At 42.1% G+C, this 23,690-nt stretch overlaps 1 protein-coding gene across 3 annotated transcripts in view; it reads right to left on the bottom strand.

Annotated features, from left to right (window-relative positions):
- TRIO (trio Rho guanine nucleotide exchange factor) overlaps positions 1–22,917 on the bottom strand; it is a 241,893-nt gene extending 218,976 nt beyond the window's left edge. Inside the window, exon 1 of one of the 3 annotated variants that reach the window (XM_068196995.1) lies at positions 22,356–22,917. In XM_068196995.1, the coding sequence (XP_068053096.1) occupies positions 22,356–22,470 (115 nt within the window). In that variant the 5' untranslated portion in view covers positions 22,471–22,917. The remainder of the gene's footprint in view (positions 1–22,355) is intronic. The other 2 variants (XM_068196987.1, XM_068196979.1) reach the window with 2 other exon arrangements.
- Between the last annotated feature and the right edge of the window lie 773 nt (positions 22,918–23,690).

Below are 23,690 nucleotides of genomic sequence, written 5' to 3'. Positions count from 1 at the left end.
GACAAGTCTGCAAAAGCAAATGAACTCACTCACAGTAGGTCTTCAGAAATCCAAATTTTCGCCTCAGTCTCCCATCCCTGCTCCTGCGCAATGCAAACACTCTCAGCAGCCAAAAGAACAAAAGAATGAAGGGCTTGGAAGGTTTTCTTTAAGTTGGCAGCAGCCCTTAAAGAGACATGATCTCAACAAATCCTTACTGCTAGCAGTGACCTTCACTAAGCCCTTTAGCACATCTTCATTAAGTACAGGGGCTGCACAGCAGCATTTTTAATAAAAATCGATCAATGTTGCCTACAATTTCATATTACATTCAGTTTCCAACATTCTCTCCTAGAGTTATCCTGACATATTTCTGCTCCAGATGCCACCCACGGAGAAGACAAAAGCAAGTGCTAACACCTCCACCAAAGCAAAACCTTTCAAACCCATAAACCAGTAACATTTGGACCCAGCTCCAAAGATGCTGCAATCAAGCAGTTGGAAACTCAGAAAATATTCTTCCAGGTAATGCTACTACAGAGATGAAAATTTTGGCAGATGGGCAAATAAGTAAACTCTAGCTATCACAACAAGGCTACTTGAGCTCTAAGTCTTACACTGATGGGTCTTACAGTAAGCCAATTAGTAGCCCACAAAAATTTATCTAAGAATTAGGAATTGACAATTAATGCTCATCAGAAGAGGGACAGTGAAAGGATAACATTATGCACTGAAGTTATACTTCTCCAACCTGTTGCAAAATACTTCAACTAATGATGAATTCTACAATAACATTTCAAAATTTTTATGATGTATTACCAGTGCTCAATTACTGATGATTTAATTTCTGAATTCCTTTCTGAATAAATAACTTTGGAACAGCTTTTGCATGAGAAGGATTTCTCCAGCCTATCTGCATCATAGAGTCAGTTCACATGCCTGCTTTCTGACTGTCCTCTTCCTACAGCAATTTACTTGTTTCTTGGCTCTAGGCAGCTCTACATCAAAAGAACTTGTAGTTTCCAACACAGAAGCGGGACATATATGGTTATCATCACATTCACACCTCAACCATGTTTTTTCTAGGAGTGAACGTGTGGAGGAAGAAAACACTGTCCATCCAGTCACATTTGGTAGAGAGGAACCTCAAATATGTGTCCCTCTCTAGAGCATTAGCGATAAACTTGTGCTTTTTAGACACACAGAATTCTTCAAAAGTTGACACACAGGTCCCAGACAAAACTGTGACCTGCATTAGGGCAGTGCTGACAGGTAATCTAAGTGCTTTGCCACAGGAGAAAACACAAATACAACAGCTGCTGAGCCACATGCAACACCAGCCCCTCATCTCACACCGCTAAGTTAAGCGGCCATCTCCTCCCTTCCTTCAGCTCTCCACGTCCTTGCAGACTCCGGACTATTTGGATACTGAGAAAGGTTTCTGAAGCACAATCCATATTTTATAGTGATCATTCATTTCACACAGTAAATTAACTGTCACTGTCAGGTCTTTGTTACTTAGAGCATTTGCTGACTTTCAGGACCTAGCTGCTGACCCTCTTTGGTTAAGTCTACACTTGAGCTTGGTGTAGAGTCCAAAAGAAGAGGGTCAATACAGCAAAATCCTGCTGCAGAAATTTCAATGGCCAAACTATGTATTTCGAATGAAGTTTTACAGGAAGTTTTACTTTTGACTGGCTGTTGTCTGGTTCTGTGGACTTAATGCTAATTTGTAACTGGTATATGTAATTCCTTTCAATTTCATCTGAAAGGAATTCTATTTGTGTGCCTGAGATGCTTCACATCAAACAAAGAACTGTGAAATGGGACAATCAAGAGATGCACTCCAAAAGAACACTTTGATCTGAACTAAATTGCTAATGGGAACAGCCATTAAGAGGCTCTAGATAACCAAACAGATTCTGCACAGTTTCAGGCCTACAGAATGAGGGATAGAGTCCTCTTTTCTTCCTACTTTTTGTCCACTGAAAAAACTTTGCTACGATTAGATCATATCACTGAAATACAAACAATCTGAACACACTTTAAGGTTTAGGTAGGTACAGGCATTGCATCTAGGTCGAGCTATGGAGCAATACAGTTTGAAGCTTTGTGCTATCATCCAGCTAATGTTAATTGTGGTACCAAAAAGCAGATTTTCACTGGCAAAAACTATGGCACTATAAGAGTAATTTTTCACTGGATGACAAAGCCAAGCATTGGAACAAAACAAGTCACCCAGTGACAGGGAGCCCAACTGATTTGGAACAGTGCAAACAGCTCAAGTCTATCTTGCAGTCCTCCAGTGGACTAAGAAGCCACTGACCTGAATAGCAAACAAAGTAAGACAGTTTTAAAAGCTTGCCTTCCCACCACAGAATGCAAATCTAAAACAGCAAACAAATCTCATCCATTAAAACAGATTGTTTTGTCTTTTCCTGACTCTACTGCATAGAGAGTTTGTGCATGTACTACTGAACTGTGGTTATTTTTGACAAAGGTCACATCAAGATGGCAATCTGAATCAGCTAGAGACTTCCTCAAATTGCAGGCACTTGGAAGTTATTTGTATCTTCTGAAACTGGCATCTGGAATATTCTCAACTTTAGAAACGGGCTACACAAATCTGAATTTTCATGCCACAGAAATAGAAAGGAAGCCACAATCTCTCTCATGAGAAAGCCGCAATTGAAATAGTTCCCAAGGGAAAACTGTAATCATGAAGGTTATTTTCCCCTCATTTTAATTTTCAATTTCAGTCAGCAACTGAAGAACAAAATGGACATGTTAGACAAGGCCATTAAAAAGCCAAGGCCAAAAAGCCAAAAGACAAGGCCATTAAAAGTTTATGAAAACTTACCAGGTCAAGCTACATGCAGTGTTCTTCCTCATACTGAGACAAGTGTATATCTCATTTTTAATAGCCTTCCGATAGTTTACTTATTCTTTTTGTCCCACACAGAGCTCCAGGCATTTCAGCAGTATGGTAAACTAGCAAACACCTTTAACTAAAATAATCATCAAGTCATTCTCACTGTATATAAACTATTGCCATTTCAATTAAAGCCTTGACAAAAGGTCAAAAATGGAATAAGAGGTTTCAGAGAGGCACAGTTGTAGGATGACTTTGCAAAGGAAGGGCCCCTAAGTTATCTATCCCTGTTAATTATCATGTGGGGACAGACATCGATTATCTGTGCAAACACAGAAAAGGACAGTGAAGCTTTTGAAAAGGAGCACTGAGGCAAATAAGCAATTATTGATTCATGTGTTTGGCAAACATTTTCACCCACTCACGAGAAGAAGAGTTTAAGAGGATTTTCACTACACAGTAATAACAGAGGCAGCCTCTCCAGCTCATAAAAGGGAAGTCAGACCATAAGCCAGATGCAGAACTCCAACAAACACTGATTCACAGCTCCAGTCGCACTCAAAGTCATGTATGAAATGAGCAATTCAGCCATCCAATAAGCCAAGAAGGAGAAAGAGAGGGCAATTATGCCTCTGTTTAACAGAGCGCCATTTAAAGTATCCCTTCTGATTCAGCACCAACCCTTGTGATCAGTATTCTTGGCCTACCATCAATGAATTTAATTACACAATTATTGAAAAAAATGCAGCGTTCTCCCTTCCCTGCTTGCCCACAACCAGTCCAATACAAGTCACAGGAATTAGTCAGAAAGAATGTATAAAATAGCTACCTCCACTTTTGTTTTTGAAGTTGAAGTCACAGAAATATATGGATATTAGCTCAAGCATTACTGAAAATTACATGTTTCCTTTAATTGAGCAAATGGAGTTTAATCTTCTCTATTAATTGATACAATGCGAGGGACTATGAAAGGTGCACCAGGTTACTTAACACCCATCAGCTACTTGTTTGAGTCTCTGAGATATTTAACTGACAGCTGTATGTTTGGATCCATGTAACCTAGCATGGTTATGCCCAATTGCTGGATCTTCCTCTCCTGCTGAGCATACAAAGGCAAGCAGAGTTTCAGCTCCACCCTAGTTCTGCCTTCTTTCACCTCCACACACAGCTAGATGTTTTAGCAGCTCTGCTAACAAACACACTTGTTATCCCACAGCCAATGCCTGATAACTCCTTTTTTTTCCTACTTGGAACAGCTGCAGCAACTAATTAATATAGATACTGTAGCAATAAGCACAAAGTTCCTACCATTCAAGCTGATGTAAGTGTACTTTAAAGACAACGTTCTTAAACAGGAAGGAATTGAATACAAAGGAAAGAACAGGGCCTTAGCCACGTTAAAACAATACTGTTTTACTGTGGATTGACGCATTAGTGACTGGTTTGGGAACGAGATGCCCTCTTCCCTTTATGCCAGGTTTGGGTTTTTTCCTCCTACATTTGGGGGCTGGTGGAGGGGAGGGAGACTATTCGAAGACAGCAAGTAAGGAACTTATGGCTCTCCTCTTTCAACTTGTATCATCTTCCATAGACAAAATATTTATTTGCTTTTGTTGTTACAAAGTGAGTATGTTAAGTGGGATTCAAGATCCAAATATATTCTGCCACTGTGCTCCAGAGCTCAAACAAGCTCCAAGATGGCCCAGGGGCAATGGCAAGAGTAGGGGACTGACCAAGTTAGGGTATTGCCTGGGCCAGAACCTCTGAGCCAAATGCCCAGTACTGGAGACCCCTGGAGGTGTGACAAGGATCATATGAAGGAGGCAGGAGAGGCTCTCTTGAGGTGTGAAGTCCAGCAGGTTTATTGGGTGAGGTGAGGTGAGGGGAGGGTATGCACGACAGGAGAGATGAAGGAACACCATCAAGCAAAGCCCTGAACACAGCTATGCAAGGGTTTTTAAAACTTCCCAAAACAGGGGGTGGATACAATGAGACAACCAATTAATAACTTTTAGGGTGTGGTTTTCAGGGATACCACAAATCAGGGTAAAGGAAGGAGAGAGGGTTCAGTCTGGGATTGGTCCTGGAGGTGAGGGACAGGGAACTTTCTAGAACAATGGGTAGGGTTTAGGTTGACATACAGGGCAAAGAGGCCAGGTTGCCTTAACAGACAATGCAAAGGGTCTGGAACAAAGGGAGGAGGCAACCTGAGGAGCAGCTGGAAGGCAGGGCGCAACTTAGGGAGAAACCAACTTAGGGAAAACATGAGGGACAACAGAATGTACCACTTTAACAATCAACCTAATAGAACTTAGTAAAATAACACGAACCACAACAATATTCCTTAACATAATAAGTATGTGCCTCATTTTCAAAGCTGACTATTTCAGAAGGCTTTTGAAAGAGACACTGTTCTTTCAGATGCCCACATGGCACTATCCATCCCCAAGAGGCAATTAATTTTGGATCCTGACCGATGCCCTGATGTTCCAAGCATATCAGATACGCATTAAGCAAAGAACTTCATTAAAGGACAGGAATTTAATTGAGTCTATATTCAGGTATGTCTCTGAAAGCTAGGGGAAAAGGCAGACACGTAGCAACTAAAAATGTTTTAAAGAACACATATACGACCTCTTTCTGAGGAATTCACGGTGTATAGCCTACATTTAACTCTCTTCAACAGGAGCCAGTCAGACCACAGGTTCCCTGTTCTTAGCATAGTAAACTCCATCATACAGCCATTACTTCAGGAAAATCTTTCACACCAGCTGTAAAAAGTCAGGGAATAGGAAAATAACTACAGATATCTAGAGCCAGAAAAAGTGCAGTATTATCAGACAGCAAGCCTCTGTACAACTTAACAAACCATTTCTAGCCTTAGAAACAGTACAACTTGGAAGCCAGATCAGAACACATTGACAGGGAGAAGCACTGGAAACAGCAAGGGTACAACAGTATTTTTTTTCATGTTTTCTGCCTAAGTCTAAGAGTGTACCCTTAAGGACTTCTTTGATCCTGTTTAGAACTTTGCCTATCTGCAACAAATTACTAACCTCATTCTTCAGTTACTTCTGTTCCTTCAGCCCAATCAGTATGGCTGTTCTATTACATCATTTTTAAGTCTATTTTTTTCAACTACGTAAACCCAAGCCTCTTTCTACCTGTCCATCCATTCCACTAACCATTTTTTTCCACTGCTCCATTTATCAGATGCCATCATAAAGCCTCCCTTAGCAAGGCCAATTTTAAAGGAAAATATAAAATTATCTCATTACTACATGGCTATCTTTATAAACTTAGCCTGTTAATTGAGAACCATTTTCAAGCTATAGGCCAGTTACCAGTTTCATACATTTGGTTAACTGACAATTTCCTCCACCAAATTGAAATGTCAAAGTACCAATTTTTATTTTACCTCTAGAACATGGGCCAAAATACTTCCAAAGGATTCAGAACTGTAACCAAAACAGCCACAAAAGCAAGGGACCCAGTAGTAACACCAAGCTTAAATTAAAGGCAATAAGTGAAGCATATAGGTTGTGGTTTGCTTATTTCTTAAGGCAATATATATTCCTAATTTTAGACACCTGAATGTTGTTAACACTAAATAAACTGCACACATAGCAACTACTGAAGTAGATGTCATTTGAAAAAAAACACTCAACCATACTCACTTTCTATGCTAAACTCAAGGCAGCATTTTAAATATCACAGGGAATGATAATTCTAATTGCATACTGCAGAATTAAATCCAATATTGCTGTCAAAGCAACATTTCAGAATATGTTAACTCTGAAATTACTGTTAGCCCAGGGAGTAAACTCAAGTTAGCTCCTTCTTAACTCTGCTTCAGTTTTTCAGCTATATGAACTGCCCTTTTTGGAAACGTGTCTTTACATTAATAATGTCAGCTTTTCCTTCAATATACTTTAGTAGAGGGAGCAACCAAAATTTAGGTGATTTGGCTGTCTCTTTAAAGGTTTAATACAAAATATATGCTTCACATCTCTAACTACTTCACCAAGAACAACTTTTGACCACAAAGAAGAAAAAGTACCTGGAAGAAGTCAGCCTGAAATTAGTCACAATTCATCTTCATTCGATAGCATACATTTGCCAGTGCAGGAAGTGATGATTGAGCCTTCTTAAGCAGAGAAAACTGTCAGCAAAATAACCACCATTTCCAAATAGCTTTATTTTCCTATAGCTGTGACATTTCTTTAATTAAAAAGTGTGATTAGTAATCTCATCTGAACACAACAAGACGATTATCTGGAGATAAAGTTCAACAAATCTTCTGAGATCAGTACGGCCTTGTACACATACCTTCTGCAGCAGACCTGGCAGATCAGAGGCTACAGCAAGGGGACTAACCACAAACATGTTTATTTGCTGGGGTCCTTGCGGAGCTAGGAGCTAAGAGTGTCGGTGACCACCTCGCACAACTAAGCTGCTTTTTCCACAGAAACACAAGTAATACATTTTAACTGTGAGTGGCAGGAATTTGAGGAAGAGTGTAAGAAAAAAGGCAATTTTTAGATCAAAATAGTTAACAGTGACTTTTCGTTGAGTTGTGTCATCAAGGTTGTACTTTGAATTACAAAATTAAGGAATTCTATCCAAGCTCCTTTCCAGTTTCTTGCTCTTCTCTTCTGGGAATAAAAAAACATTAGACCTATCTAGGGCAGGGACTATTAACAGCTTGTCTTTCTGATTTGAGCACATTATCCCTGTAAAGCAAACATCTGAGCAGCATGGTACATAAAAACACAACCCACCTTTACATTCCTTTCAAAGGTCAGTTCTCTTCATGACCTCACTGCACTTCTAATCCCAAGTCTTCTGCATTATATATCCATTATCTCCCTTCCATTATTCTGTCTAGGCTTGCCCCTCTTGTGCTGTGCTTTAAAACATGAAAGGCTTCCTTTTGGCCTTGAAATTGGTGGTTGCTTCAGGGAAACAGTAGATTTTCTGTCAAATGGCCTGTGAAAATTCAGGCTCCCTTGCATCTATTAATCTGCCTGTGTACATTAGTAGAACTGTTAGTTCTATTTCAGTGTAAGACCTTAAGCACAACAGAAACAGCCATTTTTGCAGCAGTGTGGTGGTTTCCAGTATTTCTGTAAACAAACTGACCCTCACCCTTAATTCTGTCAGTTACTTTCTTCCTTGATTTTCTCTTTCATCCTTCATTGTCTCAGATATACTCCTGCCTGCCCCTAGCCAGCTATTGCTGCTTTCTCAAAGATTATATATTGTACCAGTGCCAAACTTGAATATATTTGGACAGAACCAAGACAAGGGCAGCAGAGCTTATTCTCCAAAACTGTACTTCAACAAGCTCAGCAATTCACAAAGATGTCCCACCTTACTGGTTAGAGACTGCTTGACTGGTCTCCAGAACAAGCAGTTGTTTTACTCGCTTTCCCCTCCCTTTCCCCCAGTATCAACATGGCAACATAAACAGTGCAACATGAACAGATATTGACTTAAATCCTGGCTTTATTCTCAAATTTCTGCAAAAGAAATGAATGCCTGGATGAGAAATGCACCACTTAAATATACTTGATTCATTCTTGGTTTAAATGTGGCTGGTAATACTGCCTTTACACTGCATGCTGTTCAAACAACCCCTAACACAGGACACGGAAACCAATAAATATTGACATTTCAAATATAACTCCAACATTTTCAGATGTTTGTCACCTTTGACTTTCAACTCCACTAGGGAGATATAGAGTTATTTTATTTCTGATAATTAGCTCTCTACCAGTCACCTTTCAGTAAGAAATACATTTCATTCCATTATGATATTTAGCTTGACATGGAAACAGTTATTTCCTATATTCAGTCAATTTCTATTCCAAAAAGCAGGAGGAATGCAGCTTGTACACAGCAACATTACAACTCTCTCATACCATGTAAGGAGGCACCCCTTTATCTCCTTTTGGGTCCTTTCTTGGAGGTTACACAACACTTCAGTTCAGAAAGCTCCTTATTAAAGCAGCAATTTTAGTCCACATAACTGGCAAAATAAAGAGTGCAATAATTTAGGTCACTTATCACTATGAACTTCCAATTAAGTCCTTTAGTGTCATATATTCTGCCACTGGCGTTCGTTGTGTAAATCCTAACCTATTATGCTGTGGTAAGCTTTCCTCACCTGAGAACATATTTTGTCTTTTCACTGTTAATTATCTGTTGCTTGTGAAAGGAAAATATATCATTTGGTTCCTGTTTCCTCCTTGGTATTTGATAATTCTTACACCTTGCTTCATTTAACTTTTAGTACCACGGCAGAACTAACATGATGCTCAAGTAACAAAAATCAATCCCTAAGAAACTGAACACTAGAATGTATTTGGGTCTATTAAAAAAAAAGAAATGTTAAAAAAAGAAGTAGTAAAGTATCTAATTTGTCCTCAATATATCTATCTAACAAAGCAGCTTAAACATCTGCCTTTTTTAATATTACACAGTGAATTAATGCATTTCTACTCCCAAAATATCTCTGATGTAACATAGTAACCACTGCCCCCAGATAAAACCAATGCCATCTACTATCATCCACTAAGGCATTTAATGACAACTTTACATAAACTCTAAACAATGACTCATCTCAACAATGAGATAGGACAGGTGTGATTGAAATTGCCACGAAGAGGATTCAAAAACTAGGCAATGCAGCATTAAGGCCGCCCGTGCAACCCTTATTTGTCAGCGCAGCACACATGCTGTATTTCTCAAACTCCACAGGGCTTTTCCACAGGACCCCCTACTTACCCATGCGCACATAATGGACCTCCTGTAGAGAAGAACACTGATGCCTCGTGATTGAGCTTATTGTCTGCTGGACCTCTGTCTTATTTATTGAAGAAAAGGAACAAAAGAAGGGATCACAGAATCGGAGACAATTAAGACAGTGAAAAGCCAGTCTGGAAAAAGATGCCTATCCCTCCTCTAACATTCATCTTTATTGTAGTCAAACAAGTCTCATTCAACTAGCAGATCTCAAATCTGAAGATTTTGTATCCCACCTCTCAAGCCAGAACAGAAGCCAGAGCCCAAAGTATTAGCAAAGGAGACAAGTGGGAGTGAGATTCCTACCCCAAGTAGTAAAAACAATTCACAAAGAAATAAATTAAAGCTTAAGATACTGTTTTGGCTGCTCAAGACCACAAAAATCCCTGCTCTCATTTGCTGCTGTATCAACACGTAACAAAGCTTCAGCATATGCATAGAGAGAATCAAGCTCTGTCAGCCCAGACAATTTACAGACTGCACTTTAAGTGCTCCACCCAAGTATCAAGGTATATCCATCCCTGCTTACCACACTCAAACACAGGGCTCTGCCACTTCTTTTCACTGCCTAGAGGACATATAACAGCATTATGGAGAGCAGCAAAGAGCTTCTTGCTCTTTGAAGCCACTCATGTTGTCTCAGTGGACATGAACTGCAAGTCACATCCTGCTCATGAACTTGCCTACAAGCAGAAATACCACAGGCTACACAGCCACCCAATTTAACCAAGTGCTCTTGCAAAAGGGTTTTTACAGCTTTAACTTTCTAACAGTGGGTTAACACAGTAGAGACAGCAACATGGACAAATCCATTCCAAAAGCATATTCTAGAAAAATATGACATTTTAAACAGAGTAGTTCTAATACTTTGCTATATAGCAAGATATTGCATAAATACAAAGTTTAAATTGCCATGTTGGTATATAACCATGACAGTAGGTAGTCAGGTCCTTTTGCTACAAACTGGTCATTGCTTTAACAGATAAACTGCTGCTTGGAACAAATACTATTTTTAGTAATCAAAGACTCCAAATTTTTTCAAAACAACCTTGCAAAAACAAACATTCCCAGGCTCAACTGGAAAACCAAACAAAAACATTAAGCAAATAAGAGCACAACTATTTATACATCTGTCAAGCAAATATTCTACAGCAAATGATACAGTAAAAAAAGGAAAGGTATTGAGTAAAAAAACTAACCATCAGTTCTTGTGGGAGTGATGGGTGGAGAGTTATTGCTTGAAGTTAATCTAATCAATGCTACCATTTTTACCCCTAATATTCTATTACATTTACTGTATTTGTAAATGTTAACATTTGTTTTTCTGACAAAGTCAATGAATTAATATATGTATTTCACCCCTCCAATACAATGCTTTAGAATTAGGTCTAATATTATTAAAGAACCGCTCTTCACTAGCAGTTGGAAAATGCTAAACCACAGGGATTCGACTGCACTGTCCCTGCTTCAACACACTGGAAAAGGCCAGTTTTTAGTTAGCAGTATTGTGTTGGTTGCTATCAGTTATCCAAAAAATGTATATTGTTACTCGAGGAAGAAGGAAAATTTGCTTATCTTCATTTTTTTGGCACCACCACAGTCATCTAACAACAGTAATCTACAACACTTTCACATATTAACAGTTTTTCCTATATTTTTTCCCATTACACAAAGTTTACACACTCAAACAAGCTTACTTTTCTTTACCTCAAGGGAAAGCTGATAGCTTCTAACTTTGATTTGTGTCAAGGCAGAGAGTGAACCCTTTTAGAAAGCCAGACATCCATTCTTAAATGTTCAGGTCATCATTTCTTTCTATGTACAGATATGACAGGCAAATTTACTGCTTCTTGAAGAAGTTGGGAAAAAAATTACACCACCTCACAGACACTGGTTCTAATTGCTACTGGTTTAAAACTTCTGTTCAGTAGAGTCAGGAGATACCATTCTCACTGAGAAGTTCTTCAAAACAAACAAAAAAAAACCCAACACAACCCACAATCCACTTTTCCAGGGAGTTAAACTATGCTGTAACAATAATTATCAAGAGAGAATCAGACTTCTCAGTGCTGTCTATTCAAAGCACTACAGAGTAAACCCATAAAGCCTGACACGAGTTTTCCTCTGAAGCTGTCTACTATAAAGTTGAATGCAAGAAAAAGCACCAATATCCAAAAGGGGTTATGCCACTCAGTTATATAAGTCACACAGGTTCAAATTTAGATTTATATTTAGTTCATCAATTCCCACCCAGAGTTCAACTCAGTAAACTGATCTATTTTTAGCTTTTGACTCTTTTGGACATTTCCTTCCTTCATCTGTGTAAATGCGTCAGAGCTTCTAAAATGTTTCCCTTTGGCTAGGGTAGTATGCATCTGATTCCAAGCTTAAAAAAAAACTAACACACACGTCGAGTGGTTATTGTTGGCGGAATTACACCCTTGTTCTGAGTTAAGCATAGGCAAATTTGATTCCTTGCTTTTCTTCCAAAGACAGCCTTTCACTACCTGTGGAGAAACTGGCATCTTAGTTTTTATTTTTTTATTCATTTAATATAAAGCATTAACAAGCCAGTGTCCTGGTTCTGGCCTGGAGAGGACATGATTAGGACTTGGAGTACCACCTCATGTCATTTTCTGGGAACAAGGAGAAGGGCTCACTCCCATGTGAGGGCAGCGCGGCCGAGGGAGTAGTCAGAGAATGTCCAAAAGGACAATGTTCCACAAGGGGTGAGCAAGAACGTTTTTTTTCTTGTACACTCTGTCATTTGTATAATTTCTTGTATAATTTCTGTCTGTTTTCCTATCATTAGTGTTTCCAGTAAATTGCTTTCATCTTGACCCATAATCTTTACCTTTTGTTTCTCCAATTCTTCTCTCCATCCTGCCATAGGGAATACAGAGTGAGAGTGAGCAAGTAGAGTGAGGGAACACCATTCCTAAACCATGACAGCCAACCAACAAGTCATTAGATAAGTAATTTTCATCTTTCCATCTGAAAAGGTGTGACTGTCCTAATAAATTTTAGTTTGGCTTGCCTCTGTTGTCCTTACAGAAGCCCAGCTCACGTGATACCCTGCGAGTTAAGCAATGCACAGCATTGATTTCTTCTTAGAACTTTGCAAACTGTTGTAAATTCAAGCCTAACAACTATCTTTAAGTGCAGAAAACAAGTACTTAAGGCACAGGAAATGTGACTAAGATGTGTAAAGACCATAAGCTACTGCTGTGGCTGTTCCATTCTTTTAGGACCAACCCTATGTGCAGTATCAACCAATATTAAGTCACTGACTAACATTAATAAAGCAAATAAATAAAGACATGGAAAAAAGCTTTGAGAGCAACACATTAAAAAAAATAAACAACAACAATGGCTATTCAGTTTCTTTAGCAGAGAAACTATAACCTATTTTACTACGCTACAGTAAAAGACAGAAAGAGGACTCTAAAGATGGGGTTTTCCATCTTCATAAGTCTGATGTTCTGCGTACTATGTGCTATTGATGTCTGGTCAGAACAGGACAATCCAGGCAATTTATATTTCAATTCACCTTGATTTGCTGACAGCTTTCTACATTTTTTTTCTGTGCTTTCAGCTGTATATATCTGGAATTCAAGGAATAGGAGAATTACAAAGGGCAAAGACACTTTGACCTTCGCCTTAGTTTTTAGAAGAGGGTGGAGTATTTTTATGATCTCAAAAAATTGTATCATCTTTGTACTTAATGATGCTTAACCCAACATACCCAGAAGTCAGTGGCATGATAAACACTTGGAAATTGAAGAACCCACTACTTTAAGGCCAGTAGAAAATTATATCCAGCCAACGCTGTACACAATGGATACGGCGAAGTCTACTGTGTAGCATAGGAGGTTAGCCAAGTAATACTGGTATTTAAACACTCCATTTAGTCTAATTCACTTCTTGGGATGTATCCTGATGTATCCTCCCTTTATTACCTAGGACACATTTTAAGAAATGTCACCTGATTTCTTCCCAACATTTAACATCTGCTTGGGCTCTGAAAACAAGCAATCCCAAGACTTCAAACACTTATACTTCCATTAAATTTCACCAATAACATTTTTCATTGTTTGGTGGCCTCAGCTATGTGACCATCACAAACCTTAGTTAATAGCCTTTGACCAAATGCCTTGGTAAAGTATGTCATAAGGCTGAAGGTTTCCACAAAATTAGCCACAAAAATGCAGAAATTCTGTATAAAGCCTAAAAGTTTTCATTTTGAATTACTCTTTTATGCAGTAAGTGAGGTACAGAATAGACAAAACTAAGTAAGTATTTACCTGATAGGTCCCTGTGAGCCCTGGTATATTTTCCTGTTGATTTTTAGCACTTACAAAATCTCACTTCACTGGATCCTCAGACTCTTAATTGCTAAGCAGTCATGTACAAATCTAGCCACAAAAATCACTACTGGTTGTTTACACAGTCTGCAGACACCTCAGGAATAACTATTACTGCTCATATACACACTAAGACTACAAGAAAACATGAGTAATTAGGCTCCAGGTAGTTTCACAGATGACTAGAACACATTGGGATTACTCACAATAGCCTTGTTCAGTGCCTGCTGTCCAGAATACTTTCTCCAACTTTTTAACATAGAGATTTGTCATGCAAACTCAAGTTTTTGAAGCCACATGGAATATTTAGTTTGACAGTGTATACATGCACACATGTATCCTCATGCACACTAGTAAAACAAACCTTCCTGAATCTCAGACTCATGTCAGGCTATTACACATGCCAATAACATCGCCCTGACTCTTGCACAGATTTGTGGGAACTATCCAAGCATACAATACTATAACTATAGTATAAAACATAAAGCAAACCCCTGACATATTTTCAATGCTGGAAGTCCACACTTTTCTCCCTGTACTTGCCATCTTGCTTCCTTAACATCTTGGGCCTTGAGAAACAAACAAAAAAATATTCTCATCTCCCTGTAAAGATTGCTTTCTCTTCCCACCATAACTATAAAACACTAATGCCTATTTCAGTTCTTCAGTAAGGTCCAGATTACAAAATATCATATTCAGAAGTACCAGCAAAAGACATAGTTCAGCACTGCTCAGTAGGAAAACCTGTTACATATTTGTAGTTGTGTATATTAAACAGTGCTACTGCCACTTATGCAAGGCAGTAACACAGGAGATTAAACAAATTTGACTAAATGATTTCAGAAAATTCCACTCAACAGCCTTGAAAAACAACCCTATTTTTTAAACAAATGTGCAATTAGGCTATTTCAGATGACTTAGAGCAGCTATTTGGCAGAGAAAGCGCTGGAACGGGCTTTGTATCTTTAAAGCACAGTCTTGTCACTCAGACTGTTTTGTGAGACTTTGTGGACACAACTCATTTATGACCCTCCTCTTTGTGTACCCATACAACAACCTACTCTAGAGGCTGAAAATCAGATGCTTTACTGTACTGTAGTGTCTACTGCTAAAAGCACTTGAGTTGTTCCCTGTCATTTCAATTCCTCCTCCTCACTACTGGGTAAGTGATCTGTTTTCTCAAAACAGCAGTATCCTTCCTGAAGGAATATGACTCAGCTTTGCAGATCATCAGTATTACTTCACCAGTAGTCTACTTTTTGATTTTACCGCACCAAGAAAAATGTTAAGTTAAACAAAGATCCTTCTCCAAATCAGGCAAATTTCTTCATGAGAACAACAAATAGATGTAACCATCTTAGTCATTAAATTAAAATAGCCTGCTGTGACCTTCATGGGATTTTTAACCTTGTAGCCTTTTTTTTAATAAGATTAAATTTGGTTCTTATCAATATCAAGCAGAAAAAATTGTTTCCTCTGTTCTCTTTAAACTTATCACCCACTTTCCTTCAACCACCACTGCATTTCCAAAATTTCAATCTGTCTTTACTATTTTAACACTTTTGCTGACCATGAACAGCTATTTCTGTGATTTTACCTCCTTCTTCAAGATGCAGACCAAAAATCACTATGCAGATTCACCCTATTAAACTGACCTAGCAGTCTGTACTTAAGCATTTTTTGACACTAGAATTATTAAAGTTTTTATTTTCAATTGAAAAGGAGTAGAGAAACATTAATATTTTCTCTGTATATTTGGGTAAGGAAAGTCTTTCCAGTCTTTCTTTAGATTTTGTTTACCTAGACAGTGTTTACATGCAAAAGCCCTTGCAAGTCATGTGATATTTTAGGTTGAAATTCACACCTGTTTTTGTTAGGTTGCTGTGGGACACATTCAACTGGAGACACACCACTTCTATAAGAAACATTTACTACCCTTCTTCTACTCAGTGACTGAGCTCCACAACTGATGAAAGCCTCGGCTGTACCAAGTCTCTTCCTACTTCTGTCAGCTCCTTTCTGAGCACATCAGCACTTCATGCCAGCTCAAATGTACTCCTTCCAAGAATGGACCTGGCTTTTCTCTAACTCCCATTTACCTTCCACTCCAAATGTGCATTTAGTTTCTCAACTGGCAGCTATCAAAGATGTTACCAGTAATTGCCCTCTGTCCTCTCTATAAAGTATTCATGACTTCTGCCTGTTTCAAACACAACCTACCCTCTAACTTGATCTATCCTCGTCTATCCGCAGAGAAGCTTGGCTGTTTCACACTAAGCCAAATTGCACAACAGCTGCTGCATTTCACACTGAAGCTCTCTATCCTCATCTTCATTGTTTCAGGGAACGTCAAATCAACAGTGCTATTTTCCAGCCTAACTTCTCCATTGTAACTTCATTGTTTCTGCAGTTATTTTTGCTCTGCATATGCTCATCAGAAACTATCAAGTTGTGGCATTTTTCTATGGTATTTTTCAAAATATCATTTACACACACATACACACCACCCTGCTTCAACCATCTTATTAAAATGGATACTTCTGGAACTGGATTAAACCTTCACAAAAGAGCCCACTTCTTCAGCCCAGGTTAACCGGCACTAATGACACCAATACTGCTGCAACCTTCTCATTTACTAATGCAACTCAAAGCACGAAGTAACAGATTCTTGAAAAGTTTATACAACACTGTGATTTTTTTGTTGTGTTTATTTATTTAATACTAATGCTGTCATCACTCTAAGTCACATGAAAGAATGGACAACTTGTTTCATGCTTTACATCCTCTGCATGTTCACCAGTTCTTAAAACACACCTCAGCTCCTGACAGCCACAGGGCCAAGAACCAGTACTTGCAGAGGACAGCAGGGAGCTGTCATGTGAGCTACCACCAGTGCTGCCTGGCAAAACTTCACTTTTGTGGCTTCGCTATTAGATTATTTCTGTTAGACACTCATAACAACTCTGTTGCTGCTCCAACTGGCATGCCAAGTAAGCAACAACCACAACTCTGACTACCTTCTCTGTAAGTTAGCTACTACACATCACCAGGAGATAGTGCCTTCCTAAGAAGATTCATCCGTCATAACTTTATAGATGGTGTGTTCTGCTTCATGGTTTTCAGATGGAAACTTGGCTTCTTTTTCCACAATTGATGCTTACCTTGCAAGCTAGTTTGCCCATGATCTAAATGATAGTGTGTTTTTATTAGTAGTATTCTTGAAAAAAAACTGCTGCCTTTTAATAATATGCTTGCCTTTTCTTTAGCACGTAATCTTTCCCAACCCTCTCTCCTTTCCTTACTATGATAGCCTTTTTAATGCTGTCTACTACATGCAGTCAATTATCCCAGCCACTATCACAAAGAATACTAATATAAAGCAAGCAGGGCAACAGTATATAAAGCAATCTAATCAGGAAGAAATAAAACATAAGTCCTTCTTGTAAACTTGAAATAACACGTTCCTAAATGCTAGCTTTTATCTTTACAGTATTGAGTGAATTTCATGAAAATTAAGCAAACAACAAGATCATTATTCAAAAGAAAGAGAAGAAAATCAATCATATTTTCATGACACTCATTAATACTTCTTCCAAGGTCTCAACTATTCAAGCAACTATCAGCATAGATTGCTCTAGACAGACTTAGTCGAACCCAGACTGATCAAAGACTGAAGTTAATAGTACTTGCAGAAGCCTTCAAATGTCCACAACCACAACACATCTCAGCATTTCTAAAATACTCATATGTTCATTTTGGTACCTACACATATCTCAAACTAAAGTTTTAAATTCTCTTATCATTAAGCTTGCATTAAGAAACACATGGACAAGCAGGATACACTAAGTATACAACATTAGAACCAGGTGCTATTTAAAGCTATTCTGGCTACCAGCCTGTTCTCTAACTTCACCTTGAGAGAAGTGGCACACTGAACTCTCTGCTTGGAACAACCACTTCCTCCAGACCCACATTCATCTCAGACTTACTCCTTCTCCTGAGAAAGGACTGCTGCCACCTGTGTAGATTAGGTATTAGATGGAAAATCCTCCACTTTTTTGTTTTCCCATATCAAGGAATGAAGTACAATTAACAATTATGTTCAGATTTGACCTGGCAAAGCCTGGACAGTTATTCACCTTAATGACAAGACTTTTGGGGCCCTTTGTTTTTCCTTCGTTTTTGAAACACTTTTGTTCCTCCAACCGGTCCCTGCCCATTGCTCAGTATGTAAATTGCGTTCCTTCCAGGCATGTGGCAAGTGTTCACATGAACAGGTGGTGAAAACGCTAATCTCCTCAACAGCTTTGAAAACTGTATTGTTTGTCCATATGAATGAAGTTACTGCAGTTTGTAGAGGCCACTCATAAAAAATATATCTTACAGGAAGTAACTACATCCACTTTCATCTCACAACTGTGAAGAATTATCAGTTGGTTGTTTTGTTTTTTTTCCATGAAGACTTATCAGAGTAATTTATAAAGGCACTCCCTATACTGTCTAGCCAAGGGTTGACTGAAGTGCTTACAAGCCTTTTTCTCTGCAAACTTTTGTATTCACAGGTATCTCCATCATACCAAAAGGGTAACTTTAATTACTAAAAGTCTGACCAACATCAACATTTGTCTTTTACTTGGATGAAAAATCTTTTGTTCTTTATGCCTAAAAACTAAATTCACGAACTTCAACTAGCAAAAATACTTGTTTGGAAAACACTCTTATAATAATATGATTTAAACTTAACAGACAGCCCCCATTCTTGCATCCTGAAGATGTCAGTTGAGTCCCCTTACCAAAGTATTGAGGACTCACAGCTGCAAAGATGAAGATGAAACCAACAACAACCAAACAAAACCTCTGTATGGTTACTGCCCTGGAAGCCATGACTTGATGGCACTTCCTCAAATTCAACTTTGCTCATGTCAGCTGTTTTCAACACCTTTCAGACACACAGAATTTTAGGTTGAAACTTAGAACACATTTTGAAAAAATTTATCTTAATAACTTTTCATAAAAAATTGATCTTGTATACTTAAAACATTTACTAACACCACTCTACACAACATTGAGACTCTGCGCTACTGGGTTTTTGTATGTTAACAGTCTTTTTTCATAACTCCAAGATACTCTACCAGTCCTTTCAAGTCACAACAGTGCACTTTTTTAATTAAAAAAAAGGATAACTGCCTATACATTTATAGTTCAAAACATATCCTTCTCTCAGTTTACACAGTCAATTCTAATCTCCAACTTATATATAGGACAGAAAGGCACTTCCTACAACCACTGTTTTCTCCTTCAAAATGTAATCACTTTGCCTGGCCCTCAACTCTGCTTCTTTTACTGTTAATCCTGCCACAAAGGTGACAGAGCTAACAAGGTACTCTTTTCTTTTCAACTTCAAATAATGAGATTTAGATACCAAATATGTAACAGAAAGTAAGCTGCCTCAATTTCTTCCAATTCCAATAAAGGGATTCCTCATTTACATTCAAGACACACACTCTTTATGTGTTCCTACTACCACCACCTCACTTCCAGTTCAGCTGCTTTCCTCACATTTCAACTGCAACTTTATTTCCCCAACAACTCAAGAGTGAGTTTACATTTACATAACCAAAGTGAAAACTGGAAATGTGCACATTTCAAGTGATGTGAACCTAGCTGCTGTTCAATATTCTAACAAAATCTTCCAAATAATGAAACTCCATTCTTCAGGCTACTTTAATTCTACTTCAAGCTTAGTCTTACAAAAGGACAGGAGGAAAGCCAGTAACCCCACTTGGCAGCTCAACTGACCAATTTAACCAACCTAAGATTAGAACTGATTGTTTAGGCAGGCTTTTTGTTGTTGGGTTTTTTTTTCCCTCCTGGAAAACACTGCAACATTTTTACTCATTTTCTCTTTTAAGTAACAGCTAGAGTTTTTCTAATATTCTCTGCAAGTGACAGGAAAAAGGAAACATTTGTCATTGTAAATTCTATAAAGAGAAAAATATTTTGTCTGCTCCTAAGTGCACCAAAGATTTTTCTTGTTCATTGATCTCTGCGCCCTTTGTGTTCCACTGAAAAAAGTGCCTGTAGTTCAAACAAAGGGAAGCACCGGACATCTCTTAATAGACCCTCTCCTTATAGAAGAGTGGATCATGCACAGAGGCGGAATTCAAAGAGCTCTTCTCAATGCCAAACACCCATAGGAGATGCCAGAACATTTTCCAGTGTGTGTCAGAACCCAGGCTGAACCAGATAACCTTCACATGTAAATATGGAAATGAGAATGCCAGTTGTTAAATATGCTGTAAGAATTTCTTGATAAGCATGTCCTTCTACTGCTTTAAGATTTTCAGATGTTGCAAGACTGAGCTCAATGCAACTTCTCCGTTATCAGAAGTTATCAGCATCAGAAGTCATCACTGCACCACTTATGAGCTTACCAGCTGTAGCATCCTCAACCCACACATGAATGCAGAAGTTGATTATTAATACAGCTGGCAGGATCTTCCAAAACTGCAAGATTACTACACAAGCACCCATTTGTAACTACACTAGGTAGACTACTGTGTGTAAGCCTACTGTTTTAATTTGTCATTTTGCTTTCATAGGGAATTTTTTCCTGGGAACGTTAAAGCTCAGTCCTTTTTCCATGATAAAGCTCACCAAGGCCAGCATCCTGACAAGGAGTTTCACATTCAATGGCTGTCATGTGAAACAGGCTGCCTCGGGAGCCTCAAGCCCTCCAGAGGGGACTCAGCCCCCTGTTCGGACCCTCTATCCACAATGCAGCTCCCAGCCCCGCGTCAAGGATGCCTGCTACAAATCACACCTCCTCCTTCACCCTCGTGAAACCAAACACGCTGAGCAGCACCACCGACCACAAGTAGAACTTATTACGCCGTTTCCCACTTCCCTCGCGGACTTTCCTTAAAAACCCAGTGAACACAGCTTTTACTACTATTATTACTACTGCCATAATTATTTTTTACACACGATATCGGCCAACCCTCTCATCTTTCCCGCGGTGAGTCTGCATTTCCCTTGCTCGCCGCTCCTTTTTAGGCACCCGAAAGGAGCAAGTGCCCAGCCCAACCCGGCCGCTCCGCCCGGAGCGATGGCCGGGGGCAGCCCTGGGGGGCGCGGAGCCGCCGGCGGAGCGGACGGAGGGGAGGGGCCGCCGCTGCTCGGGGGAGGGCAGCCGGCACCGGGGGGAGGCTCCGTAGCCGCCGCCGCCCAGGCTGCCGGCAGGGCTCCGTCCCCGCCGACCGGCGGTCCGTGCGGCCCGGGCAGTCCTGCCTTCCTCGCCGCTATCCCCCGGGGGACAGCGTCTCGGCGGCGGGCGCAGCCGTCCTCCCCGCCCGGTTGCGTGCCGAGAGTAAACACGGAGGGAGAATGCAGCCTCCATTTTTTTTCATCCCGGCAGCCTGTCAACAGGCTCCCACCCTTCCCCTCCCGATCCTCCGCGCCGAGCCCGGCTTCCCCGCCCGGCAGCGCCCGAGAGCCGCTTCTTCCCCGCCTCAGCCGAGGCAGCGACACCCCCTTAACACGGGCTTCGCTTTTTGTCTGCCTCTTTTGGTTCTCCTTAGGACATCCACTTTCCATGCCTCTTCTCCCATCCCTGCCCTGTGCCGCCACCCAGCAGCACAGCACCGGAGGAGCGCTGCCTTTTATAGCGGTGTCATCCTTGCTTGCTCGCCGGCCTCCCGGGGGGCCCGGCCGGCGCAACCGGCTCCCCGCAGCCCTGCGGCCCCGCTCACCCTTCCCGCCCCTCCGACACCCTGGGCTACCCGGATCGGAGCAGCTCCTCTACCCGCCTCCCGCCCCGCAACCCCCGGCGGGACATTTTCGGGGGACTCGGGTCCGCCTGGCGCTGGGTGGTGCCGCCCGGCCCCGGTGACGCGCCCGCTACCGGGCCGGCACGGCACGGGAGGCAGAATCACCTGTCACCGGCGACACCGCCCCGGGGCGGCAGCAGCCCCGCACCCTCCCGGCCGGGCCGCGCCGCCGCCGCCCCCGTCTTCACGCCTCGGTTCTGCCGGCGAGGGTGGCATCCCGCCCGCGAGTTGCTGTACCTAAGCCCCGCTGTCCACGGCACGGGACGGGGAGGGGGCTCGGCTCCCTTCCCTGCCGTCTCCCCGAGGAACAGACGGGCAGTGCCGAGGCGGCCCCGGCGGCGAGCCTTCCCCGAGGCCACCTGACAAAGCCGGCTGCCCTCTCCTCCTTTCCCGGCTCCAGGGGGAAGACGTCGCTTCCCCAGGGCCACCTTTCGCCTCTACCTCCAGCCACGGTCTCGCCGCCGGCCCTTCTTCCCTGTTCCCCCAGGACAGGACCGCACTCACCGGATCGGAAGAACGCCGCGATGTCCGCCGAGTCCTTGGCCGCCTCCTCGGCCCCTTCCCCCGCGCCGCTGCCGGCCGTGGTGGCGGCGGAGGTGGCAGTAGCGGCACTGCTCATGGCTGCTGTTGCTGCGTGTGCCGGCGGCGGTGGCTCCACCGGGCGAGACCCGCCGCCGACCTCGCCGCCCCCTCCGCGGATCCCGGCTTCACCTCCGGGCGGGAGCGGCCGTCAGGGCGGCAGCCGGAGCGGGCGAGCGATGCGGGGCGGCGGCGGGCGGCCGCAGCGAGCGCAGGGACATGAAGGTATGTGCGGAATGGCAGCTCCGGGAGCGCCCACCCCCCGCAGCCACCTAGGAGGCGGCGTGTGCATGCAGGGAGTCCGGGCGGGCGGGCGGACGGCAGTCGGAGCGCAGACAATCGCGGGAGGAGGAGAAGGAGGAGGAGGAGGGCGACGACGACGACGGCATGGGAAGGGCCAGCGGTCCGCGCAGTGAGCAGCCAGTGGGCGGAGAAAAAAAAAAAAAGAACGTTTCCAACCTTTTTTTCCCCCCTTTTCTCTCTCTCTCTATTTTTTTTTTTTTTTTTTTTTTTTTTCCCCAGAAGGAGCGAGGAGGGGTCCGGAGGAGCAGCAGCTGCCCTAGCCACCGCGGTGCTAGTGGCCGCAGCAGCTGCCGTCCTCCATTTTGACTGGGAGGAGGGTGGGAAGGGGGAGTCGGGAAAGGAAGCGAGTCCCCGCCCGAGGAACAAGGGCGGTGGAGCTGGGAGTGGGGGGAGCTCGGGAGTCTCCGGCTGCGTCCGGCACCGGTCGGGATGGGGCGGGACTGGGCGGTGCCGGACGCCAGCGCTTCCGCCGGGCCCGCACCTCGCGGCTGGGCCGCGACCGCCGGGGCTTCCCGGCGGCGCGACCGCCCGCTCGCTCGGAGCTGTGGGCTTGTTCTTCGAGTTTGGGATTTCTTTTTGTTTGCTTGGGGTTTTTTTTTAGGTGCTTCCGGCTGGCCTTCGCCTTACTGCCAGTTCGCTGGTGCGCAGAGGTCGGAGTAGAAATCCAAAAAAAAAAAAAAAAAAAAAAAAAAAAAAAAAAATCCAGTCCGTCCGCCCCGGGGGCGGGGGCGGGCGGCGGGAGCGTGGGAAGCGGCGCGTGGCCCGTGCTTCTGCCCGCCGCTCCCCCGGCGCCAGGGGCCGCCGGCCTCCGAGGAGCCGTGTGCTCGGGAAGAGACCCCCCTGCCCGCGGTCGGAAGGAGCCTGGCGTACCTCTGGAAGGCACAGGGAAAAAGGGATGCGTAGATTTCTTTAAAAAGGTGCCTTTAAAAGGTTTCTGTTACGTTGCTGTCTGTATTG

Source organism: Anomalospiza imberbis, chromosome 1 (genome assembly GCF_031753505.1).
Source record: "Anomalospiza imberbis isolate Cuckoo-Finch-1a 21T00152 chromosome 1, ASM3175350v1, whole genome shotgun sequence".
Taxonomy (NCBI): domain Eukaryota; kingdom Metazoa; phylum Chordata; class Aves; order Passeriformes; family Viduidae; genus Anomalospiza; species Anomalospiza imberbis.
Note: the sequence above shows the minus strand (reverse complement) of the source record. Positions and strands in the feature narration are given on the sequence as shown.